The sequence below is a fragment of the Patiria miniata genome, unplaced genomic scaffold (genome assembly GCF_015706575.1).
Source record: "Patiria miniata isolate m_02_andy unplaced genomic scaffold, ASM1570657v1 HiC_scaffold_16, whole genome shotgun sequence".
Taxonomy (NCBI): domain Eukaryota; kingdom Metazoa; phylum Echinodermata; class Asteroidea; order Valvatida; family Asterinidae; genus Patiria; species Patiria miniata.
The window spans coordinates 6,250,260-6,277,304 of record NW_024037054.1 but is presented as its reverse complement, the minus strand read 5'-3'; the positions used below and the strand labels follow the sequence as shown (position 1 = coordinate 6,277,304).

The 27,045-nt window shown below is 37.7% G+C and overlaps 1 protein-coding gene across 13 annotated transcripts in view; it reads right to left on the bottom strand.

The window, feature by feature from the left end:
- Positions 1-6,007: 6,007 nt before the first annotated feature.
- The window catches only part of LOC119722780 (uncharacterized protein KIAA2012 homolog), a 46,671-nt gene continuing 25,633 nt past the window's right edge, over positions 6,008-27,045 (bottom strand). For 7 of the 13 annotated variants that reach the window (XM_038193089.1, XM_038193093.1, XM_038193101.1 and 4 more), the window contains 9 exons: positions 26,480-26,696; positions 24,975-25,064; positions 24,016-24,302; positions 20,422-20,490; positions 11,483-11,551; positions 10,806-10,853; positions 8,968-9,179; positions 7,213-7,385; positions 6,008-6,578 (listed from right to left, as the gene is read on the bottom strand). In XM_038193089.1, the coding sequence (XP_038049017.1) occupies positions 6,169-6,578; positions 7,213-7,385; positions 8,968-9,179; positions 10,806-10,853; positions 11,483-11,551; positions 20,422-20,490; positions 24,016-24,302; positions 24,975-25,064; positions 26,480-26,696 (1,575 nt within the window). In that variant the 3' untranslated portion in view covers positions 6,008-6,168. Of the gene's footprint in view, positions 6,579-7,212; positions 7,386-8,967; positions 9,180-10,805; positions 10,854-11,482; positions 11,552-17,235; positions 17,266-20,421; positions 20,491-24,015; positions 24,303-24,974; positions 25,065-26,479; positions 26,697-27,045 lie in introns of all 13 variants that reach the window. The other 6 variants (XM_038193091.1, XM_038193095.1, XM_038193092.1 and 3 more) reach the window with 6 other exon arrangements.

Here is a 27,045-nt window from a genome sequence, read left to right as displayed (position 1 = left end):
CATTCATTCCCATGAATTTTTTGGAAGACAGATTTTTTTTCACCAACTGAATCTGTCGGTTACTCTAGATAACGCTTGTGTACAACTCTTGTTCTATATTTCATTGTATTTCTTCTGTTATTACTGTTCTATGGTACTATATTGTAAGGTATTTCAAGAACATTGGCATGTGCTCTTACTAGTGACCACAATTGGTCTTGCATAGTTCACACAGGCATTTTTTGCTACTGTCTTCTATATAACGAAAATGTAATATGCATTCCTCTCATCTCCATGACAGCCGGTTCTGAAGACAAGGTTAAATCAGCTCTTTACACAACAGCAGCGAGTCCGACAGTGACCGCAAGACTGTAGTAGGCCTACTAGTTCGCATCAGTCTGTTAGTGTTACACTTAAGCAATTTTGGCTATCGTCATTTATTAAAGAAAAAGTAACATACCTCTTGTAGTTTTCCTCGGTGACATCAGAAAACAACACTGTCGATAAGGTGGGCAGAGTTGACGATTACACCTCGACGATTATGCATGGGACCGTGCTAATTACAATCCCGATATTGCCTTCAGATGTCCATCTTAGAGAATCCATGCATTACGGCCGTGTATGGAGAACCACTAGGAATAATATCCAATCAGTTGTTATCATGGGACAACAGACACGGCATGCATTGACTCCGCTTGAAAATGTCTCATAAAAGTGCAAGGAATTCCGCGGAAATGGAGAAGAATGAATCGACAAACCACGACGTTAATAGCTCCCGTGTGTCACGTTGCTGTCCGTCCACAATTGACACTCGTCAGAATGTGTGAAAAATTGCAGCTCATTTTGCACACACAACGGAAACATGTCAATGGCCACGCGACATGCAGTTCCCGCTAAATGCAAATGTTTTCTTGTAGCGCCACTTACGACGCGTGCTTCACAATAGCACACCAAAATGGCGTGCGAATCAATTCCCACACACGCGCGTGCCTATTGTTAAACGGACAATTATTCCCTTGTTCTTTTTTTATTTTATGTATTTATTTATATATTTTTAAAAATAACTTGGACAATTTTTTTATTTGATTTTTTTTTTCGTACATGTTCACTTTTGGTTTTATAAAGAAGCTCTTTTCATGGAAAACTGTTTCAAACAGAATGCGCATGATCATCAAGTGCCGACGGCATAGAATTGGATTACTGTCTTTAGGAAGTTCGAGCGAGAGCTGTGATAAACCATACTTGGACTGAACTCCATCGAACGCACGCCGACTACTCGAGACAACTTTTGGACATTTTTTTTCAGAGGTTCTTTGCATCGCTGGTTATCAATAGCCGCACGTACTGCAATATATTTAAGCAGGGAGCCAGGATTAGGAAGTTTCGTGATGACATTTGACCTTAGCTTAACTGGGGAACTTTTGGTTTCACACTTTCAATAGTTCTTGATAAAAGTAGGGTAGTCGTGTAGGTTAGGACCAACTTATATTTTACAAGTTCCGCTCATAAATCAAAACCCTGCCCTCTTTCCACAAAATTAAGCTGGCTAATATTTTATATGGCATCTTGGCGAACTAAAATAGATGATTCCAAACACGTATGCCTTTCCTGCTTGTAGCATCGCCAAATGTTAAGGTATTAGTCACAAAAGATGAAATGGTATTTTCGTTCTCTTATGGAATGGGCTCCCAAATTACACGATTACCAAAACTTACGCTTCGAATTTCCACAGTTAAGATGGAATCACACTTACCGGGCCGAAAGGAGAGGAGCCGGCTTCGTACCATGGTACATGACAACATTTTGTTTAAATGAACACTGGAGACATTGGTTTTCATTGAACATGTCTCAAGCTTTATTCGGCGCGTATTTTCCACCACTTTAAGGTAAAAAAGTAATCATTCAATATTCAATGAAGCACAGTAAATTATACAAACTTGTGCCGTGGTTTGAAAATGAGGATTCAATATTGCATACATGAAATCGAGTGGAATCGAATGGAACTATGGAAGTGATTCAAAAATGTTACCTTCTGGGGAATAAGTTCACGCTGCGTAAATACAGTCGAGTCTTGTTATAACAATCTCGTTCGGACCTAGCCAAATTATTTGTTATATCAGAATTTTGTATTAAGAGGAACATCAGTCCCATTCATTGTGCACATCAATGCACAGTCGGGACCAAGGCTTTATGTCTGTTATAACCAGAATTTTGTATTAACAGAGTTTGTACTAACGAGAGTCGACTGTATGTCTTTCTGAGAAAATGCACAGACAAATGTTATTCATAAGATGGAATTTTATTCATGAGACAAATGCAAAATAACTGTAAAATAAATGCATATATTTCATTTGCTACAAAAAAATTCGGTTAATTAAAGCTTTGGAGGCTTAAATTAGACACACACAGCATGTACTTGCAATTTAAATTGTTTTGAGACAGGAAACAAGGTTTTTTTGGTAAACTATGTACACATCATGCGCATGAAATAAAAGCAAACATGCAACATCATAATTTGGTGCACTTTATCGAATTAAGGGGAAACCCATGGACGGCATGGCTGATGCTTTAAGAGAGAATGCTTTTTATAATGATAAACTAACAATGCATTGACGTTTTAATGCTGTTTGTCCAGTACATTCCCCAAGGCCAATTCAAAGCAACTTTTTAATCTTCTTAAAGCATTTTACAGAGAAAATATTTACAACATATAATTGCATTAATTTGATTTGCTTTTTTTTTCATATAATAATTTTGTAAGGTGGCATTTCGCTACAATTTTCTGAGTAACAATAAAAAATTCAAAATAGAGGAAAGAACTGCCAGTGTGTATAAATTAATTACACGGTACAAAAGATAAAATATTTACATATCCAATTTTCAAAAAACTATTTTCTTGGTAAAAAAGATTTTGAATATGATACAAATCACAATGTTACTCTGGAAAACATAAAGTGGACGGAAGAGTTAGAGTCTTTCATTTTTTATTTGGGTAAATAATGAAATAAATTGTGTTTTTGCATTCCCTAAAAGTTCTTTTTACGCCATCAAATCGTCATATATCAAAAATATTTACATCAAGTTGCAAATTGTCAGGACAATGATCAGTAAATGTATTCCATTGATTTGAAAGCTTTGCAGGCAATTTTTGATCCAAGTTAATTGTCTCCATATTAAACTAAGGTGAGTTTTGACTAACATGAACACAATGTCACAATTCTCTAGGTCCCTAAAGATTCGGATGCATAGCTGATACCATGCTGGCTGGATTTCTTCAATGTTCAACTAGACTTCTTCTGTTGCAGTCCGGTGAGTGAGCAGTATTTTTTATACCGACATTTATTTGCTTCAAATAGTCAAGAATTTGTTGGCTTTTTGAAGACCCGCGGTCTTTTTGAAGACCCAAGCTCCATCACAATGAATGTGATACTCCCACTCACACAGTTCTAACTATTACATTTAACTGGCAGTAATTATAGTGATGCGCCACCTATCTAACCGAACCATTTTCTAAAAAGCAAAAATAATTTTGCAGTAATTGACAATGCAGGCATCAATTTATCATGCATGCACACCACCTGCACAGATGCTGTACACATGTAATGGTGCATGATTTTTCACTTGACCTTCAAAATTAATAACACCGGCTTTCCCTGAAATGTTGTACCGGAGGGGGGGGGGGGGAACAAATGCTTGTTTCCGTTCACAATTATTATCCCATCAATAATGAATCCAGTTTGGCTGTTTCCTAATTCAGTCAGGCCAAACCAAGGCAAGCAACTCATGCGAGTTGTCTATGGAACCTGTTCATCGTTGCATCATTTACATACACCTGCTGTGAAATCTCTTATTTTTTTATGAGGGGATTGTATGAATTAGCCACGGGGGGAGAGCGCTGGAGTGATTTGCTGCCTGGTAACTTTTAAATCACCCTTTTTGAATTTAGGAGAGCTGCAAATCATCTATGGAAATTACTCTTTGGATGTTACAACCACTGCGAGATAATGAACATAAATAAAACCAGACTATGTTGCTATCTAGGTACATCAGGTTTGAAAAATACAATCAGTGTGAGATTAAATTCTTTAAAAAGTCATTACACGCAAATTGACATAAACACAAAATTCACAGCATGAATCTTGCAGTGGTGGATTTGAAATGTGTTCATCGGCAATGACTTCGATGAAGATAAACGAATTCCCCGAACCAGTGCATGCCATGTTCAATATCATTATTGTCAGGTTTTCGTCTTCACGCAACCCCAACAGTGAACTCAGATTAATCAGGAATTCATGTGGAAAATTAATGGACTAAGGTTTAGACGGGTCGTACTCACATTTGCAATGCTTTGCCATTAACTGTGAACAATTTATTCTACTTGCTGGATGCTAAATGCTATAAAAATGCATCACCTGATGATACTCTGCATTCCGAGCTACATCAAACGGAATAATTACTGCACTTGCCAAACTGAGTAAGTGCCGTAGACAACCAACATACGTGTAAGATCAAAATGGATTTAACCTTAAGTCACCTTATGCGTATTTGATGTCTCTGGATCACAAATGCCCATAAAAATTGATGAAGTATCACCTGCGCAAGGTGCCACCACAGTCCCCAGATAACAAAATTGTGGCAACTCTTGCTGTTTTAAGCTTGAGGTAAGGTACTCAACTAATTATCATATAAATTACACACACGTTGGTCTGAATAAATTTGCAATCCCTACAAATACTGTTTACCACGAAAAGGTATTGATATGCACACTTTGATGTTTGCACCTGGTTTCTTCCTCAAATTTATCAAGAATCCGTTGATCGCCCTAGTCAAGTTCACTGTCCAGTGAGGCACGACAATACAATGTAAGTGGCAAAGAGCGTGCATGACCTACTCACATGAAGGTATTCACATGGAGGTCACTAGCCTGTGTTTTTACCACTAAAAATTTATATGCATGAAAAACATAACGAAACACAGAACAAGTCATCAACTCGCTGCTCAGAAAGGTTTTTTTTATATTAAATTCAACACAGACTGTAGGTTGAATTTCAGCCGACAAAGGTCGATCATACACTGCCAAGCGCACATTTCAAAGTATGATTTCTTAATTTAAATAAATTACGGCTGTATTTGCTAGGCAGTTTTGGGATTCAGACATGTTTTGTATAGATGTTTTCCTGCAACCTGACTACTCTTTTTTAAAGGGAACCAAAGGAATCAATGAATGTCATTTGTACGGAGCTACATGTATATATGATTCTTACAATTACAGTGGAACATCGCTATACCAAACACCGCTATACCGAACATTCGGCTATGCCGAACATCGTCCTTGGCTCCCAATTTTTGTGTACAAAACGTACCGAACATTGTTGTTGGAAATGTCAACAGAAGAGTGACAAATGGCTATTATTAAAAACTGTGTAATTACATAATTCAATAGTCGCTGGTGTTTAAAGTCGTCTTTCAGTAACTACCAGGACGTGCTTGGTGAAGTTCTGCTACGGAATTGAAAATATTAATGGACAAGTTTGGCGACTCCGCGCGTGGTTTGTAAATGCAACTACACATGATCAAAAGAGGGCGCCAAAAATGTGTGAAAATCGCTATACCGAACGATCACTATTACGAACAATTTCTGTGGATCCCACGATGTTCGTTACAGCGACGTTCCACTGTACTAGGAAATTGGTTCAGTTTCATGTGCTAACACTACAGTGCCTTTCAACAATGTGCATAATTGTGTGTCTATAAATTAGCATAGGCAAATTTGTAAGGTTCATTCACTCTGACAATATTCACACTAAAATTTGACAAGAAAGGAGAGAAGATCAATGTACCTCAAAATAAAAGTGGAATTCTCCTGCTATGTACATTTTCAGTCCCTTGGGGGATCAATGCTGCTCAAGTCTTTTCATAACCTCAACCTCATATCCCGTTGGGATGACATACATCCATACTGACTGAAGATCTGACAAATCATCTAATACACCCTACCTCCTTGGACATGTTTTCTTGTATCTTCTTCAATCCTCCATAATACACCGCTGTGCAGGTATCCATATTCACGATCTTTGAACTTCAACTTTCAACCAGCATCAAATGGCTGGGCTGTACCTTCCCCAATCCTGCAAACTCTTCCAAACCTCCTTGGGGGTTTGTGAAGGATCTGGGAGTGATACGGATTAATCACGAACCTGTGTCGGTAAAGCTCTGATGCTTCTTCAAGAAGTCCGGCATAGCAAGCCCAAGAAACTCCAGGAGCTCATAGTAGGACCACGTGAAAGCCGGAGTCATATCCTGGGAGTGAGACAGTATGTTGGATTCCGACTGCAGCGCCTTGTTGAACATCAACCGCCTCTCCATCTCCTTCTGCCTCTTGGCGAGTTCCAGGGCTACCCTCTCTGCTTCCTCTTGGGCCAGTTTGGCCAGTAGTTCTCGCTTGAGCCTCTCTTCTTCGGCAAGGCGCTGGGCGATGAGTTCCTCCTCCCGTTTCTGGCGTTGGTACTCCAGACGCTCTTCCTCAGCCATGGCGGCTAGTTTGGCGTCCTCGGCTTTCCTTCTCTCTTCCTCCTCCCTCTCTTTCTTCCAGTTCTCGTCTGTGCAACAAAGAGGGAGATAATTGATAACACTTGGGTGGAACCTGCTTTGTCAAACCCACCAACATTTGCTACAATTAATTCTCACCAGGGCCAATCACTCTGAACTGACAACCTGACGTCGGCATTGCGCAAGTTCAATCAAGGACCACTAGTCAATAAGTGGTTGAATTGTGACATAACTTGCTTCTTCAATGTCACACCTGTACAGGTAGGTCAATCTCTGATTGGCCTAATGTCAGGTGGTCATCACAAAATCTCAGGCCTCATACTGAACACTGTAAGACAGTTAGACGAGCTATATTCAACCACAATTCGCTCTTTGCATGCTCTGCCATAAGCACGCAGAGCCTCGATCTGGCAACTTTACACAATAAATATAGCCGGTTCTGTGATTCCCGTGTCAGGGTTCAGTGATTGCTGTGTATACACGGGAATCACTGAACCGGCTATATTAATTGTGTAAAGTTGCCAGATCGAGGCTCTATATGCTTATTGTGGAAGCGTGCAAAGGGCGAATTCTTGATCAAACTTGATCAAAGTCGGCGGCTCAGTACTTCCTTAATCTGTAGAAACCAATCGCGATAATGAAACAGAATACAACACACACTAATGTCATGGTAGATAGTCTCACCTCTCCTTCTGTCATCCTCCAATCGTTTCTGCCGGGCAAGCTCCTCCATCTTGCGTTTGTATTCCTCCATCTTCTTTTTCTCCCTCTCGGCGGCGACTGCTGATTGTCTCTTCCTGTCTTCCTCTTCCTGACGTCGTCTCTCCAGCTCTTGTGCTTCCCGCTCTCTTTTCAGTCTGCACAAAGACACAAGAAAAACTCAAGATGTGACCTTTGAGGCTTTGCATAGTGGAGAGTATCACTTGGGGAAGTTGCAAAGTGACTGTCTTAGAAGAGAGGTGGTGTTAAGGAGAACCTGAAGTGTTTGCATGCTATTCAGTTTGCCTTGAGAAATGGATCATTTCTGGCAACATCTCATTTGATGCCCCTCGGGGACAATAATCAATTGCCAAACTTTGTTTAGGATTAAATTTAACCAGAGAGAACACGGATTATGTTAACCTGATTTTTTTTTTTTTTTTAACGTCAACTTTAATGAGGGTAAACTCTGATCAGTGCAAGGCACTTCTTTCCAAGGAGGCCCTCAGGTTAATGAGATTTATGAGACCCATTATGTAGCACCATTATAATAATTTACAAGGTGCTGCGGCGCATATTGCAGCCACTGCCAGAAACACCAGGGCAAACCCCTTCTCTTAGCGATAAGTGTAACTGGGTTCTTTAACATGCATTACACAACACACGGGACCTACGGCTTACATACCATCCGAAGGACGAAGCAATAATGGTAAAGTGCCTTGCTCAAGAGCACAAGCACCATGTTCCCTCGGTCAGGATTTGAACCCATGTACCACAGCACACGAGTTGAACACCCTAACCTTTGGACCACAGCACCCCATATCATTTTGCTTGCTTCACCTAATGGCGCTTTACCCAAATTCTACACACTGGATCAAGGCCAAATCCAGAACACAATTTGGGTGGGGGGGCAAAACATATTTTTGTTCCCCTAAAAAGTGGGTCTAAAAATGTTCTTCCCCAAATGTAATATTAAAAGCAAAGGGGCACTATAGATTGCTTTTGTTGAGTTGTGTGGGTGGTGTACGCAGTGGCTGCTGGATTCACCGCTGCAATGGATCCTTTACTCCATTTTTATGGATGTAAATTGCCAATCAGAGAACTGTTCGTGAACAACCTGCTATATGACATACTTTGCTTGAGAATAGTCATAAGTTGAAATTTGATTTTTGTTAGTATAATGATGGTTCCTATTGCCAATGTATCCTGCAAAAGTAGCATCTTCTGGATACTGTACACTCAAATACTCAATCAATTTATTAACTACATGTACATGTAATGCTACTATCAATGTATGTATAAATAAGTAGGTTTTGTTTTTTTCCATTCCCTTATCCCATCTTCCTTAATCTGTTTTTTTTCCTGAGGCCAATTTGACAGAGCTGCCATGCAATGTTGCCAATCACACAAATTATTTGCAAAGCAAAATGAGGTTACCAACATTTAAAGAGATGCCAACATTTAAAGAGATGTGCAGTGTTTTAACTGGTTCTTGGCTGATCAATGTTAAGCATCAATCTGGCAAGCAGTATTTTCTGCATAGGTATCACATTAAATTGCCCCTTGCCCCTTAAAGCCTGTACTACGAACATAGTATTACATTGCATGTATTTCCCAATGAATCCATAAAAACAGTGCCGGGAAAGGTTCAGGAGGTATAGGGAGTAATATGTGTAGGGCGGTTTGGGTGATTAAGGGGCCAAATGGGTTAATTGCTATTCTGTCGGAGCCCCTCCTCACCGGACAGCCTCTTCTTTTCTCCGCTTCTCCTCCTCAAAGTCACGCTTGAGTTGCTCCTGCCTCTCGGCCTCCTCTTGCTGCTTCCTCTTGGCCTCCTCCCGTTCTCTTCGTTTCCGTTCCACGGCCTGTTTTCTCCGTTCCGCCTCGGCTGCTCTCTTGGCAGCTTTGGCCTGGGAACGGGAAACACTGCTGGGACCTTGACTAGCTGAATCCTACGACAATGAGCGAAGTCAAAAATACTTCAGCATGCCACCAAAATGCCAAATTAAGCCCAAAGAGGTACTCGTTACCTCAGATAGTCATTAACAGCGAGCTAGTTTGTACCTTTCTCTGTTTTCACAGCCATCAAAATACATTTTGCATGTTAACCTGTAGTGATAAATCTTTATTAAAACAGATACATATTGACTTGAAAAGATAAAGAAGCAAAACACATACATTTCTGAAGGAGATAGTTACGAATCTTATAGAAAATGTAATTGGTCCTGACTGATGTGAAGAGAGTGATGTAGTAAACTTTGCAAACAAAATCGACAATAATCTTCATTTGCAGATCATTCCGTAGTCTAAAATGGCCAAATTGTGTACACCAAATTTTATGATTGAACTAATACAGCTGGTCAGGAAACTAGCAAGTGTAATGACAAATTTTGCCCACTTCATTTTTTGAAAGGAGTGCTGTTCAATTTTCAGAGAATGAATAAAAACAGAAAATATTTCCAAAGCAAACAAAGCTAACAGACAAAGTTACTTCTAAAGACACATTTCATTCACTCTGCAAAAGAAGAGGGTGTAAAGAACTGCAAATCAATCAAGATCGAGTTTGCAAATAATTGTAGAAGACGAGAAAGTGGAAGAGTCTCTGTAGAAAATATCCAGGCAATATGACTAGAAAAAAAAGAAAAACGAGGGAGAAACGAAATTAGCTGAGAAATAAAAGGAAAGATAAACAAGGATAACAGAAGTTCAGTCAAATCTGTAAACTAAGAAAAGTTCAAAGGTCCAAAGAGGGTAGAAAACATGAAGAATAGTCCAACTATAAATATGTATCACATCTAGGTGTTTCCACAGGAAACTCATCCCTATAGGATAGAGAGATAGGCAACACATCAAGTGTAAACATATGACAGTCCCAAAGAATTACATTTGCCGCCATACGTGCTACTTGACACATATTAGGTGTCAATGATACACTAACAGCATCACACTCATATCTCTGAATATCATGAATACAAATAGCTTTTTCCATGTAACGCATCTACCCTTCTCACATTACATCACACTGATCTACTGAGGTATCTAATGTTATTCAGTGGTGTCAACTCTAACACCTATGGCCAGTAAGAACGAGTTACAAAACTGCATAGTCAATGCATGTAAGCATTACATATTAAACAAACTTGAAACCTGTTACTAAAGGGGAAACAGTCTAGCATAAATGTTAACTAGCCAAGTTAGTTAGGCATCTTTTGGAATCTTTATTTGGTATTGTTGAATCATTCATTGACTGGTTAAAGTATAAAGTTGTTACCAGAGGACATAGGACCATTACAAAGATTCATGAAAATTTAATACAGCATTATTTGTGGCTTTGTGAAAACAATATGGGGGTGGTTTTAATGTCATTACTTTGTTAATAGTCAAACCCTTCCGTGGATTGAACCAGTATATGATAGAGTTGGTTATGAAGTATAGTCATTCAGTGAGTGAAATATATGTACATGCGTATCATATGAAATATTATTATCAGTGTGATTGGGGATTACGAGGTTAACGTTTAGGTCTTAACTAATTTTTCAACTGATTCTAATGACGAAGTGACTCTTTCACCCACTTACATGCGTAACCAAATCCAAGGGAGCTTCTTGCTGTTGTGGCTTAAAATTCTGCCAAAGTGTTGAAAAAGTTCAACCCAAAATACAAACTTATGCTAAAATATATGCAGTATAAATATATTACAAATGCGATATTATCTTTTGGTAATTACATGTAAAAGTTTCAGTCATTGCTTCTCTACTTAGCAGCTCACTAAGCATCCAAAATGCAGCATCAACTGGTTCTTAAAGGCACATTTAAAATGCTAAATATCTAAGACACAACAGTTAAACCAACACTTGTTTCTTCATGTGAAATAAAAACTACACGTGCTAAAATACATGTGTAAACATCAATATTTGTGAATCTAGCTAGCTAATATTTGTGATGCGATCAAGCTAAATGAGTCGTTTGTCGACCCCGGTAATTTTTTTTATTAAAGATTGGAAAAGGGCACAATCTCAGCATTACTGCTGTGAAAACAACATGCTGATACCATCTTTAGTTCAAAAATTAGGGAAGTCGGAACACCAAGAGATGTGATTAAGTGATGTGATGAAGTGGCCCATTTTGGCCTGTATCTCCAAATGAAAATTCCCAACAAATGACTAATTTAGCTTGATCGCATCACATTTGTGAATCTATGTACAGTTGGAAACATTTGTGAATCTATGTACACTAGGTTCTAAAATGACTATACCTCGGTGTAGATAGACACGGAGTCAGCAGTCATATCCGTTTGTGCCACAGAGGGTGGTAATGGCTCAGGCTATTGGAGTTAAAGGGTGGGAAGTGAATCGGGAGGGGAAGCGGGAAGGATGGAGTGAAATGTGGTGGTGGTGGAGTGAGGAAGGGGGGAGATGGGGTGTTGGTTGGGTAAGGGGGAGATGGACAAATGGGATAAGACAAAATTATGACATCTGTCACAAATCTACATGCTTCGTATTTTCTGCTCTAGCCCATACAGCAGCACAAGGTGCAAAAAACAAGCGCATTACAAAAACATCAAAGCAAATCATACCACACCAATTACTGACTTAAAGCAAACGGGAAAGTGCTTGTGAAAATGTTCATTTGTCCGTTTAATCTTAAGTAGGAAAGTATTGCTGCTCATGCAACATCCTTTCTTGGAAGTGTGTCATGCATTTCATTTTTATAGATATTATCTCCACGAGATAAGTGATTAAATGACAAAAACATGCAAATATTCATGTTCTGTGCATATCATACAATATCTGTTTTGGGTTTTTTTTTCTCGTTTTTTCCCTCTTTATAGCAACTTTTAAAAAAATCACTTACAATTACTTTTATGTCTGATTTCTGGCAATTTTGTAAACAAAAATGTGACGAACAAGTTTTTAAAAAATGGTTAAATCAACACTTACATGTAAGTCACTAGTTATTTCAAATGCTCTATTCCGTAAACAAAACTGCATTTTGTTTTCTGAATTACTGATTAGTACAATGCCAACTATTGTTAGCTCAGTTTTAGTAGTACCCATATAAATAAAATATTTGTTATTAGTTCACCATAAAGGCAGCATTTAACATGTTAAATTGAACAAGCTTTGTGAGAAAGTAGATTAAAATATCTGAAAACGTGCAGAACAACAAATTGCGATAGTCATAAAAAACCACAACAGATTATTTTTTTTAGTGGTGCAACTCCTGGTGAAGAAATCGATTTCAAATATGGAATTATATGTTAACCCAGTGTTAATGTGAAATGACTTTGTTGTTAACGAGTTAGGTATATAAAAACGTACAGCCTGTTTACTATACTACTTTTATTAATAAATTATGAAAGGGTTAAACAAATTGAGATATAGTGGAAAGGCATTTGTGAAAACTGTTATAGAACAGATAAAATAATTCACTTTAACCCTAGCAGTCCTGAATCCTGAAATTTTCATATGATTTTTTACACACCTTGGGGAGTTAGGGTTAATAAAAATTTACTTCTAGATATGTTGTAACTATCCTGAACAACAAAAAGCAATATTCTGTAACATCCATTTAGTCTTGTCCTGAAGAGCTACGGCCAAGCAAATCTAACCTCACACAAGGAATTGAAAATTGATGGAAAGCCATCGCGAGTGCCAATGCATCTTAATTGTTTGAACAGGCAATTTCAATTTGAAGACTCTACCATTTCAATTCATCGCATCACAATCTTCTAAAAGTATCTGAATAGATAGGAATGTCGTCTTTTTCGTTTCTACACGTTCCTCTTTCCTGCTGAATGTGAAAAAAAAAGCTTTTTCAGGGTCGATCGTGAACATCTTCATGGCATGACAAGCATTGAAGAGCAACTTATTGATCCAAAGATATTACATCTTCTATCAGCTAGTCACGATACAAAAAAGTTGAAGGCCACCATGATACAAAGTGGCATTGAGTAAGTGGCATTGGCTAAATCAATACCAGTGGTACATATGTGTATCGGAACAATGCACCACGCTTGGCAGTGAAAATATCCAAAAGATTCTTCTGCTCCATGTATTATTTACTCTGTCGCTTCTGAAAAGATGGAATATTCTTATCTTTCACCTTCAATTAAAATGCTTCAAGAGATTCCTCTAAGTACCCCAGGAGAATTAAATGTCATTAAATGAAAAAGTACTTTAATGAACTACTTAATCTAACAGATCTAAAGTGTTTGGAAGCGGTCAGTTCCCAGAAAAAAAATGAAACTTGCAAGCTAATTCAATGAGCTTTATTCACATGATTACACTTAAAGTATTAATTCCATCTTCTATTTTTTCTTAAGTTATTACGTGTACTTAAGTACCCAATCACAGTACTGATTTTGTACAATTTTTTTCTTCTATTTCAGGTTTTCCTAGATGATTATTTCCATGACGTTTCTTCTAAACGCTAGATTTTATGAACTTGAAACTTTGCACAAATATCCACTCTGATCTCAAGATCCACCTCAAGTTTTAATTTCAAAGTTATGCCATTGGGTGTCAATAGGGATTAAATGATCAAATTCTTCCAACTGTACGTAATGTACCGAAATATGTCTATATTGACACTTTTTTTTCATGGAGGATAGTTAACCATGTACATGTACACGAAGGTGCTTTATGGGTGACTGTGCATATTGTGATCTATCAATCACCGGCTTTGTATAAGGTTGAATGTTTTCCTTGTGAACGTCAAACACTATTTGTAGCCCCCTGCTGCCCCCACAGGGCCCACCAGCAGTCTCCTTCCCATGGCCATGTCCATCCTCTCTATTCGAACTTGTCTGCACTTGTTCCACTTGGCAACACTCAAAATAGACCTGTTCCATTTGAAATTCAGTAATCAATTGCAAGACCAGGGGTCAAGTGAGACGGTAACCTGTTTCTGATGCGGTCAATTATGATGAACAGTTGCATCAGATACCTTATAAATGTTTGGCATACAACAACAATTTGATAATGGAATGAAGTCATCGATTTCAAATTCATTTTCTTGACCAATTCGCTGTCCTGTTTGTTTCCATATGGGAAATATAATGATTTTGTAATTTCCTATAAACAAGTAGCAGGAATTTCAGTAAACATATAAAAATGACTTACAAAATAAGAGCATTTGTGAATGTACGTAAATGGCTGATAGAGTACCAAATTTGGTGAACAATAGAATTTTTAAGTACTTAACATGACATTTATGCCCGCTTAGTTTAGAATACTTTTATGATTGCATTGTAAATGCCATTAGCGTATGAGCCGGTTTGTTTGATTGGCCATGTCTTCTTTGACAACTTATCTCAGCAGTGGACTCATAACTTCGCTCTTAACAGCACAGTCCACAAACTGGATAGGTTTTTCCTGATTGTGTTGATGCAGTTAACAGCAACTAATGACGTCTGGCTTTTTTAATGAGCCTAAAGCACTTTATGCCTGGATATATCAACAGATGTACTCCTCACTTACATGTTGCAAAGCTTCGATCAGAAATGATTCTGATATATTCCCCCCCCCCCCCCCCCCCCCCCGAGAGAAACATATAGATGCATCCATGGGCGTCGCGAGGGGGGGGGGGGCAAGGGGGGGCACTTGCCCCCCCCCCCCCTGGAAAAGCAAAAAAAAGAGGGAAAAAAAAAAGGAAGAAAAAGAGGCGCAAAGACAAAGTGGTGTAAATTTAATGAGTGGGGGGGGGGCAAAATGTCCCTGCCCCCCTCTAAAACTGATAAATCGAGAATGTGTTGAGAAATACAAGCATTTTTTGGCAAAAATGTTTTTGCCCCCCTCTAGAAAAAATCCTGGCGACGCCCATGGATGCATCAAGTTTTCTTAAACAGCTAACTTTCAAAACTCCCTTCTAAAATAATACATTTCTATTAATAGCCATAATCACTATGCCAAATAATCAGATCCTTATCAGGATTTGCTAAATGTTCAGGATATTTGTCTCCCCCCCCCCCCCTTTTTATAGCAAAACTGGTGTGAGAAACATAGATGCATCAAATGCTTTCTTTAACAGCTAACTTTCAAAATGCACTTCTAAAATAATACATTTCTATTAATAAACACATATCGCTATGCCAAATGATCAGATCCTTATCAGGATTTTCAAAATGTTCAGTAATTTGTGTCCCCCCCCCCCTTTTTTTTTTAAAGTTAAATAGGTGAGAGAAACATATAGATGCATCAAGTGATTTCTTTAACAGCTAACTTTCAAAATGCACTTCTAAAATAATACGTTTCTATTAATAAACATATATCGCTATGCCAAATGATCAGATCATGACCAGGATTTGCCAAATGTTTAGTTATTTGTCACCCTAAGAAACCCCACCCCCAGACTTTTCCAACCTCCTGCCTGAAAATTCAATTCGGATAACAACAGGTAACAGTCTGTCAACATACCCTACGTTTGACCTCAGGACATGAGTTTCATTAGTAAACTGCCAAGCCCTCTTCTCCTTAGATTCTCATTAAAAATGCACTTAGACAGTATGCAGACATTATCGATAATGCCATGCGATTCATGTAACAAAATTAATGTTTACTTTCTCATCATACATAGCATTTGAGTGATTGCAAATATTTGAAACCAAAAAAAAACGCTTCAAAACATTCTCGAATTGACTAAAAAAAGAAGTCAAGACTTTCCCAGTGAAAAAAAGAACATTATTCACTCGGGTATCTAAAGATAAGAGTAATTGTGACGTCCCAAAAACAAAAAAAAACTCCCAAATTGAAATAATATTGTGCATGCAAACTGTGCAGAAAGCCACTCCAATGAAAAATGTAATGAACAGCAAAGTTATTTCTCAGTCAAATGCTTTTAACCACGGGTTAGCTTTTGCATCATTTTTTTAATAAACAACATCAGCATTCATTCCTAGAGTAATTAAGGATCAGGCTTCGTATTTTTAGGAAGGCCAGGGCGTAGCATTCGTTTCCAAGCTTTTAAATTACATCATGCATGCAGATGGATGCTAGGGTTTTTTTTGGTAGCACTTGCATGCAAAACAAACTTTCAAAAACCTTTTTCATTCTTTCAAAGAAACTTTTCAAACCACAGCTTATGGAGAAAACAACACACATAAAATAATGCACATGCAAAATTCAAATGAGAGAAATGACATGCAAACATGATATTTTCCACAGCATGCTTGAGAGATGACATTGATTCCTTTTTTTACAACCTGTTCGGAGAAAACGCTTCAACCCATGCAAAGAGCCACTCACACATACAGCCAGGGAAACATTTCGGCCACGCCACTCAATAATTACATGTACACGCAGCATGACTTTCCACTAAAAATCTCATATCCCTCGGTGAACCATTAACAAACGTGAACATTGATTAAATTTGATTCCACGAAATTCCAATTTTACCAACGTCTAAAAAAAAAAGGCTTGCAGTATTGAAACTGAATTCATCAGTCTTGTCAACGGTATTGGAAAACTGCCAGGCATGGGTTTCTGGGTGATTGCTCAGTTTGCTTTTATGGAGCACACATTATATCCAACATGAATATTTCATGAGTTGCGTAATTTGCTCTTCATTCATGCTAGTTTCTACTTTGCACAATTTGGGGACAGCTAAAAATCAGCATATGTGGATGTACCGTGGCAAATGTATCTCCAATATACGAGTTCTCCCCTAAATTTGGTTTTATCTATGCAAGGTTTAAAACCATCATATCAGCTTTTAATGTCATTTTATATGACAGAGCTTGAACAAATAAAAACATTTTTGTCAAATTTTCTCAGATCAGCTATGTACAAACCAATAGTTAAAATTTCCAAAATTCAAAAAAAAAAAATCAGAATGTCATGAAATAAAAAAACAAGATTAAAAAGTGTTTGAATTGTAACCAGATAAAAACTGGACCATGGTTCATTTCAAATTTGCACATCACAGTGATTTTCTAATGTGGTCCACCAAATGATATGAGATTTGCACAAGGAAAGAGCTGTAGCACACAAACAGCCCTAAGATCGGTACCTCTTCTTCCTCCTCCGAATCCGAGAATTCCTTGAATCGCAGCAGTAAATAATAGATAAAACATATTTCAGTGTTATCTTTGGAAATGTAATACAATACGTTGATATCACAGAATGATATGCACACCAGTTTCATGCATACATATGTACATGTATGTATCTTATTTAAAATGAAATCGTGCATGCATGATGACATTTCATTGGCAGGCGAAGTGCACTGTGGACGTTCTGATTTCAAACATGATCATGTGCAATATAACTTTAATTGCAGTGCATAGCTTTCACACCAGTATAATATGAGGCAGCACCAGGGCGGACCCAACAACATTTCCCCCAAATTTCCAGGCCGCCGGTCACCGCAAGCGCTGCAAATTTGAGGGGGGGGGGGAGGGGCTGAACCTATTTTGATGCTAGAGGGCGCTCTTTTTGCTTAGCAATTTATTTTAAATTTCAGACGGTTAAGGGAAAAATATTCATTTCATAAAAAAAGTTTAAAAAAAACTTCCTTGGTAATAGGCAAATTTCGGATTTTTTTTGGGGGGGGGGGGCATGCTCCCCTTGGCTACCCCACTGAATGGCTGTGCTACCTTGCAAAACCATACCCATCAGCTGCTGCACCGCAATGTGCAAGGCCAAGTAGGGGTGGTCGTTAACACACCTGAGGATGTGTGTACAAACACATGGGCATGTCAATGTTGGCTGCAGTAATTGGAATGAATGTAAGCATCAATGTAAATACATGTCGGTGACATTGCTCCACACGCAGCATGGAGCAGCAGCAATCTACTCCTGCATCCGGCTGAATGCACCTTCAGTCTCTAACCAACCGATTCCCTAAACATAAATATTGATCCCTCGCAATTACAGCAAAGGAAAAAAATGGCATGCCATTGGTTGGTTGAAGGTGAAGTGAAGATTCACAAATTACCGGAAAAAAAAAAATTCTCCACACCTTGTAAAACTAAGAATGGCAAACCATGCGCATCAGTTGTAAATTTAAATATGAGCAATGAAACTACATACACTCTCATTATGATTATTTATAATACTTGATATATTAGCCTGAGTGATATGTTATCCTTCTACTATTTCAACTTTTTTAAATGTTAAATTCCTAAAAAAGAATTTGTAGACTGATTGTCAGTTCAGCTACATGGTAATGTTAATGTTGCTGGTACTCTCATCGGAGGCATGCAGATGTTATCAAACTACGGGCTTCATTTGAAAATGGCACAAATGATTTAGGGCAGTGGGGCCCATTTCCAATTGCATGAATATATATTGTTTATGGAGTGTTTTTCATGCATCTTTGTAAATAAAATAATTTGTTTAGCGTCCTGTGCCTTGAAGAGAAACATTTCAACTTTTGGTTCTTTCTGATTCTGGTTCTGTTTGACTGTATCAATTTACAATGTACATGTATTGCTTTTACTGGAGAACCCTCAAAGTGTATTTTCATCAATCAGATGACAAATTTTGATATTTTTTTTTAAAGCTTTTGGTGACATTTCAAAACATATGGGAGATTTAGGTAAATGTGTACATGTATGCTGAGATATCTACCACACACAAACAATACCCAATACAGATCGATGCTAAACCTCCAGTTTGCCTACCGCTTTATGCACTTATTATCTGGCTGTGACAACCTATAACACATTGTGACATTGTTGCCTTGATCTCTAACAGCTAGTTCTCCTCTGGATATCAGTCTCCAGAGTACGTGTTTTAATTTTAGTAATGCAATTTTAAAATCTGGAACCTCTTTGTTGAAGTCTGTAGCCAATAAGGCATTATGCAATCCAATTCGTTTTTTTTGTAACAAATTGATTGAACTGAATGATTCCCGAAATACATGGTTTGATTGTGTACCTCCAAGTGTGAAATCAAATGTTTCTGTACTTGATGGGGACATGACTGATGATAGAGACAGCGTTATTCAACGTGGAGTTTTTAATGACACTGATGTCTCTGAAATACATAATGACATCTGTGTCAAATTGTCAATTGACTAATTTTTTTTCCCTTTGTAATCTTTGTATGTCTTTCTTTTTTATGTTGATGTGTTTATTTACTTATCTGTGTTTTGTATTTTGTGTCATGAATTTGAGCGAATATAAATGTTATCATTATAAATAGCAAAGATTGCAATTCACAAAAAGGCAACTTTCCCACACTGGCTGTGCGTTGCCTCCAGTCATTTTCTGAGCATCAAAAACTGCCCAGCATATAAATGCTGTACTTCCTAGCTTCAATATTCGTGGCCTTGAGTCCGTTTGCTGACATCTAGAATTCAATTTGTTTTAATTAAAAAACATGATGGCGCTCAAGCAACAAAAGCCCGTGAATTGCGAGCACAAGATGGCAAATCGTGCATGCACTTTGCGATTCATTGCTGCACATTGTGTTTATGCTTTGCATTCTTCGCTGAAAGCCACAATGCGTAAGTGAATTTGCAATTTCAATTTGCCAAAAGATTGGGGAGGTCAAGTTCATCCTTTCTTCATTGAATATAAGGAATTTTACAAACGTAGTTCGTGTAATTTGCAAGCTTGGGCACTGTCAGTTTAGCACACTGCTTTCAGTTTTAAACACAGGCATGCAACTGGGAATTTGGGAAAAAACGAGGAAATTCCAAACCACACAAGACTTTGTACAGGGTTTTTCAATTTGTAATGGCATTCATGAGAAGTTTAAAAAAAACGAGGAAATCAGCGGATCCGAGGAAAAGTTGCATGCCTGTTAACAAAGTCAAAAATTCACTATTAATTCTATTTTTACTTAGAATGACATTTGAAATACTAAGAAATAATAAAACGTATGCTTTATCTGCTGTGGGATTTTGGTTCTATCTGTTTGTCTGTTTGTTGGTTGGTTGGGCTGTTTGTTTGTTTGTGTTTTTACTTTCTCTTCTGACTTCATGTCCTTTTCAGCAAAAAAAAACAAACAGAAATTTGCAGTCCTGCAAAATTCAGCCTTATGCCATTTTCAAATGAAGTCAAATCGCCATTTTCCTACATACATAAAAATGATAAAAAAATGAGCATTTCATTAACATACTAAACTACAGATATTGGGCTGTTTTATCACACATGCATGGTTAAAATTTGTTAGCAAAAAGAGCCCGCCACACTTCAAGAGACAAAAAAATGATTAACCAGAATATTCATTACCCTTCAAGACTTACTTTGCGAAGTTCCGGCACTACCTGTACCTCCTTTTTCTCAATTACCGGTTCTGTATTTTCTCTTTCGATCTAATTTTGTTGATAAAAGTGATTAATTGACACAGATGTTGATCGGAGAATCAACCAGAACTTAAGTTTGAAAAGTGCCAACAAAATAAGAAACTTTGTGCCTTTTTATCTGACAATGCAGACACTCATGCCCATTACAACACCTGAAATAGAATCTTTGTTACATATAAAACCAAAACACACCTTTTATCCCAGAGCTTACCTGTCCGTTGTTCATTCTATTTGCTTCTGTAAGTGATTCCACTAAGATTTAACCAGTTTTTATCAAACCAAAGTTAACCTGGTTTTTAGAGTTAAATCCTCCCGGTTTGTGGTTAGGAATACTTGGTGATCCAAGGCTGATAAAACGTGGATGAGTTTCCCCCTTCCGGATTATCAAAATGATTCAATTATCAATCACTGAGAATACACACAGTCCCCATATGTTTGACAAACTGGGGTGTGATGAGTTAAGGACCCCCCAAAAAAGTCTCTGGTTTCTGGTATGGAGCTTGCCCAAAAAGTGGTGCGGCGACGCGTTTTTTTTTTTTTTTACCTGATTGTTTTTGCCTCAAATGTCGACTGATGACTGCAAATGGTGCCTGACTAAACTTAGTGCAAATATATGGGAGTCCAGAGAGGCCACATAAAGCTTATTCTCGATCATAACCCCATCCAAAAACACGTTAAAATTGTGCAGCAGCATGATTCCAGTCAAACTAGTGAGTTTGGCGGTTTTGAGACATCATCTTTCATTGGAAAAAAAACTTTGTCATTTTGCCAACGCGCATGGCTACGGAGACGCGAGCGCATACCAGAAACCAGAGACTTTTTGGGGGGGCCTTAAGGTGATTAACACGAATGCCAACATAAAACAACCCCTACATTGAGTTATCCTTTTAATATGATCAACTGACTTGTATGTATAGTTTAAGGACTTCAGTAACTCATTTTAAGAGGGCAAACTTTCATGGCTCTACTGAATGCGGAATTCCGTGCTTACAATCATCACTCGGGACACACAGTGCTAGCACAGAAATTCTGTGCTTACACTTTAAATACAGAATTTGAAGTTACACCTGTAGGTGTCTATGCTTAGATGCATGTGCAAATGTATATATGCTTTTAGCAGCGCCATAGAGCCATGAAATATTCTTAAATTTATAAAATATTCTTAAACTTCTTAAATTTGTCAGGGATAAATGTTTGTTTCTATATACTTTCTAAAAACAACTTCCCACATTTTTCCGCACTCATATCTATCAATATGTCCCTGTTTGTTTGTACACTTTTGTGTTTTTATGTCCTTTTTTTGGGCAATATTTCTATTTTAGTAATGCTTTTTTAACAAATATTTTTCATTTGTTTTTTGTTGCTGGTTTGATTTTATCTTTTCTTTTATCACTCTTTTTATATCACTTTTTGCATATCATTTCATTGTTTTTAAAGTTTTTTAAGTCTTCAATTCATAAAATTCATATTAATTAGTATATGTTAATGCAGGGCCCTAATGAAATCCAGCTTTCTGCTGTTTGCGTTTACCCTGGACAAATAAAGGAATAAATAATGATATTGGGCCAAAAGCTTGTGTATTTTTTAGATCATAAATTAATGATTTTATTTTTATTGGACCTTCACTCTATACACTGAAAAAAAATCCTGTCAATGTTGAGCAACTTCGGAAAGTAATGAAATTTTCTTCATTATTAAATTTTCACCAAGTTCATCAGGCATGAAAATCAATAATTTACAGAATTTTCTTCCAGGATTTGCAATGTGGAATATGTACATGTAATGTGATGTACACCCAGTCGTGAAGCGTATACTGAAGACAGAAATGTTGTTTTCAATCCTTGTGTTGCGTGAAATTTTTGTGTCCTCAGCAAAATTTATTATTGCAATTTCACCATCCATCTATTTGTAATTGAAAGCCTTGATGTAGAAATACATGTACAACTCGTTTCAAGGTCAGACAGATGTCTCAGCTTGTAGTGAAAATCTTTTTTTTTTAACAACCTGCCGTAACAAAAGTGTAAAATGTAGGATCTTCTGAAGCAAAAACCCAATTCACACAATCAATATACAGTGTGTCTCAAAAAAAAGGCAAACAAAATTTAATGGAATGCCAGACGTAAATAACCAACATAGATAATATAGGTGTGGTTCAAAGATACGCCTTTCCACTTTAAAATGAGACATCAAACATCCAAACCTGATAATTTTTGACAGAGTTATGAGTAATTTTCCAAGAGAGGTCAAACTGACCATGGGACCTAAGGTTTAAATAAGCCTAAGACGTAATGACGTCACGCTTTGTTTACATGTGCGCTTTCCTATGTGGTAGGCGGACCCCACTTTATCTGGCGTCCCGACTCCGCTCCCATAGGAAAGCGCATATGTAAACAAAGCCATTACGTCATTACGTCTCAGGTCTATTTGAGGCATTGGGACAAAATTATTTATAGCTTTAATTGCCTTTGTGTGGATATTTACCTGTGTTAAGGGAGTTAAAACAAGTCTAAACACTTTCTTGCTATCATCTCATGCTAAAAATGTTTAGGATGCAAACATGTTTACAAACTGATAACAAGAAAGTGTTTAGAATTGGGTTTACTCGCTAAACACTGTTTTGTAGGCCAGGCAAATATCCACACAGAGGTAATTAGGCTACCTTTGTTCCAATGCCTAAAATTCAAAACTTGGGTCCTATGTGCAATTTGACCTTTCTTGGAAAATTACTCTGTCAAACATTACAGATTACAAACATTACAGATTTGGACATTCGATGTCTCATTTTATTAAAAGTGGAAAGGTTGTATCTTCCAAACCATTCCTACATGTATTTTATCTATGTTGGTTACATGTACACATTCTACATCTGGCATTCCGTTATATTTTGTTTCCAATTTTTTTTTGAAACACACTGTACAGTAGCTCTGCAGACAAGAACGTTAAGACTTTTTTTCCTAGAAATAAGTTTAAACCACATCAAACAGCATGAAACCTTCAAATTTAAAACAGAACTGGAACGGAAGACCTTGAAGCACTGGGGTTATAGATGACTTTCTGAATCTCTGTCTAGATAGTCTGTCATGCTTTCAAGACTGAGCTGCTTCTGTCTTAACTTTGTTATTCTGAAGCACTGAGCACGTTCGTGGACCTTGGCTTAATAGCCTAATCCATGACATATGAAAAGTCGGTGCAGTACTACATTATGCTCGGGTAGCAGATACCATAGTACCAATAAAATTTTAAAAGTATTCACATTCTGTTCATACTTGAAAAACTGTACAAGGTTTGCATGTTGCGGGCAGTGATGAGGAGAAGTTTTCTGGACACCACATAACAATTACGTTTCTTGTGAGTCGTATGTAGTCCTGAGAAGAACCAGTGTAAACCACACATTTTGAACGGATCCCACTTTTCAAAACATACAGTGTATAAACGATGCCGATTGAATGAAAGCTACTCAAAGGCTCTCTTTATGCCGTTTGAATACCCAAAGAGAGTTATGAAAGAAAATGATGAAAGCTTGTCTCTACTTACATCATGGATGATGATGAACTCGGGAGATTCAGGCTTCTCCTCCTCAACCTCCTCTTCTTCTTCAAATTCTTCGTCTTCAAACGGCTCCGTCGCGGCCAGCGCCTCAGGCAGCTTGACATCTTCGTCTTTCTTTGTCTCTTCTACCTTCTCTTCTGTCTTGACTGGTTCCTCCTGAGGCGGTTTGGGCTCCTCCTTTGCTGCTTCCGCTTTGGGTTTCTTCTTTGATTTCTTGGCAGGAGCTGCCTTTTTCGCTGCTGAAGGTTTCTTTGGTTTCTTTGCTTTGGTTGCTATTCACAAACGCAGAAAAAAAAATTATATTTATTTTAAAAAAAGTGTATTTTGACAGCCTGTCCCGATTATATAGCATCTTATTCCTACTTTTCCTACTTTCGTGTACCTGTCTTTTGCTACTCTGTCTTGTCCTTCTGTTGTTACATTTTATACATTGAGATGTGAAGAAAACTGTTTGAAAGTTTATCTCTGGTATACAGGTTCTGTTAATTTCTAAAAGGCAAAACACTTCTTGCAATACAGAAAATTTTGGTCTGGTCTGCCACATCTTTGATGACAGCTTTTACAAACTTTTGTCTAGACCAAGACAATTTTACTTCTTTTTTTTTTTAAATAGATTTTTATTTATTGTCCGAAGATATAAAATAAACTAAAGTTGCATGGTTTGGAGTCTAGAGTTGACCTGGGGGTATTTATATATTATTGGATGGCTTTGATGGGATACAACAATATATTGCATGAGCTATAATAATATATAATAATATTATACAACTAATGAATGTTTATGAGTGTAATGGTGAGAATATTTTCATGAGTTGAAAGATTGAATGTTCCATTCAACGAGGCGAAGAAAACCAGCAATAGAAGACCTTTGGTTTTATACAAACTGCTGCATTAACCACAAACCAACTCAATACTTCAATTTGCAAAGCCAAGTAAATGTCTACCTTTTGCAGGTTCGGCCTTGGTCTCCTCAGGCTTCTTCTCAGCCAACGGTTTGTAGGGGAGGTAGTCTACTTTATCATCCGCTGGTTTTTCTGTAAACAAAGGAAGGAGTAATTAAGCCAATCAGAAGTCAAATCACGAGACAGATCACAAGCAATGGAAGAATAACGACAGAGAAATACCGTTGGGTTCATCAGAATAGCGCGTGACTTGACTTGAGGGCATACAAGTACATCATCATTACGCTCAATTTTGAATATGTTGGTCTGAGATCTAGGTCTTGCCATTACTTCTTGTGATTGCAAAGAGCACTATCCTTTGTAATGATAGCAGGGATGAAGCAAGAAAGTTTGGGCAAATCACTAATGAAAAAAAAATATAAGTAAATTTGTCAAAAATGTTTTGACTAGGGCCGTTCAAGAAGAATGTTATGGCAGGGTTCGACCTTAACTTTTTTGTTCACTAGCCAGCCGGGCTACTGAAACAGCCTCTTAACTAGCCCGCGGGCATTTTCACTAGCCCGCATTTTTTTTAGCTCAAATACTAAATGGCGCATTTTCAGGCTCAATTCTGAGGCAAGTTTGTCAGTGTTTTTAAATATAAACAGATCTAATAATTTAACCTTTTAAAACAGTTGAAAAAAATGAGACACAAATTTATGAGGTTTTCTTTCTGAATTTAATGATTTATTTCTTCCTGTCCTTTCATCTTTGCCGTATCCCAGTAATATTTTAACTCGCCAGCCGGGCTACTTAAGGAATAGTTTTGACTAGCATTTGGCTGACAGGCTACCGCTAATTTTGAACCCTGTGTTATTGCATACATGTGTGTGCAGACATTTGAGTATTCCTACTTTTTCCTAGTTTTTTTTACCTTGCTCCTACTTTTCTTATTTGTTTTCTTGAAAGTCCAACTTTTTTCTACTTTCATGTCCCGCCACTCTGAAAAAATCTCTTTGAATCTTTTTCACAACAGTGTTACACACTGTCATATGTAAATCACACAATGAAGGGCTTGGGTGCAGGAGTACTGCAACTGTACTTCCAAGAGCTTAGTTGAGGATGGAGCACAAGTACAGAACATGCCAAATGAGGATCATGATGCTGTGGACATGGGTGAGTATCAATGAAAAAACTCCTGAAAACTCGCAAAAGTCCTACTCTTATACTGATTTTGTCCTCCATAGTCCTACTTATGTCCTGGTTTTATTTAACTTTTGACCTACTGCATGTGTGTTGGAAAGCCTGCATGTGTGTTGGAAAGGACTGATTGACTAATAGTTGACACTTGTATGCATGAACTTGCTCTTTGCTAATAGATCAATCATAAAACTTATTATAAAAGTGTTTCTGAATTACAACATTTGAATAATTATTGTGATACAGGTTTGTCAGTTGAACTGTAAGGAGTTCCACGAATTGAAAGTTTCATTCAAAATCGTTTAAATGCTCAATCCACAAGTTCCATCACACGGGCTAAGAAAATAATTCGGAAACCTTCAACTTACTAACAACAAACTCCTCCTTGTTCTTCTCCTTGCCGCCGTTGGACTTGTTGCTTTTGCTGCTCTTGCTGCTCTTACCACTCTTGGAGCTCTTGGCATCCGCTGCCTTCTCCATCAGACCCGTTTCCTTCAAGAGTTTAGCGAGTTCGTCATCCTCCGTGCTCTGTTCCTGTGGCTTTGCGGTCTCTGCCGGGGGCCGGACAATGGGAGCTTCCTTCTCCTGTTGAGAAATGTACACGGATTCTTTTAAGTACAGCATCCTGAAATGTGTAACGAATGCTTTCCTGGAAAAGCCATTATTTTTATTCTGATTTTTTTCTCCTTCTTTCTCTTTTCCCTTGTTCTTCTATCTGAAATCCCATAGACTTTGTACATGTTTCATTTTCAGGGTCACTTTTGACAATATACAAACTTCAATCTTGATGAAACTTAGCATACACTAAGACCCCATAGTAAAGTCGTGTATGGACAAGTGACGTCATGATGATGTCATCACGTGTCATGTGACATCATCTTCAAGGTGCATTTTTCAACAGCCTATATCTAGAGAACTACAAGGCCGATTGGGT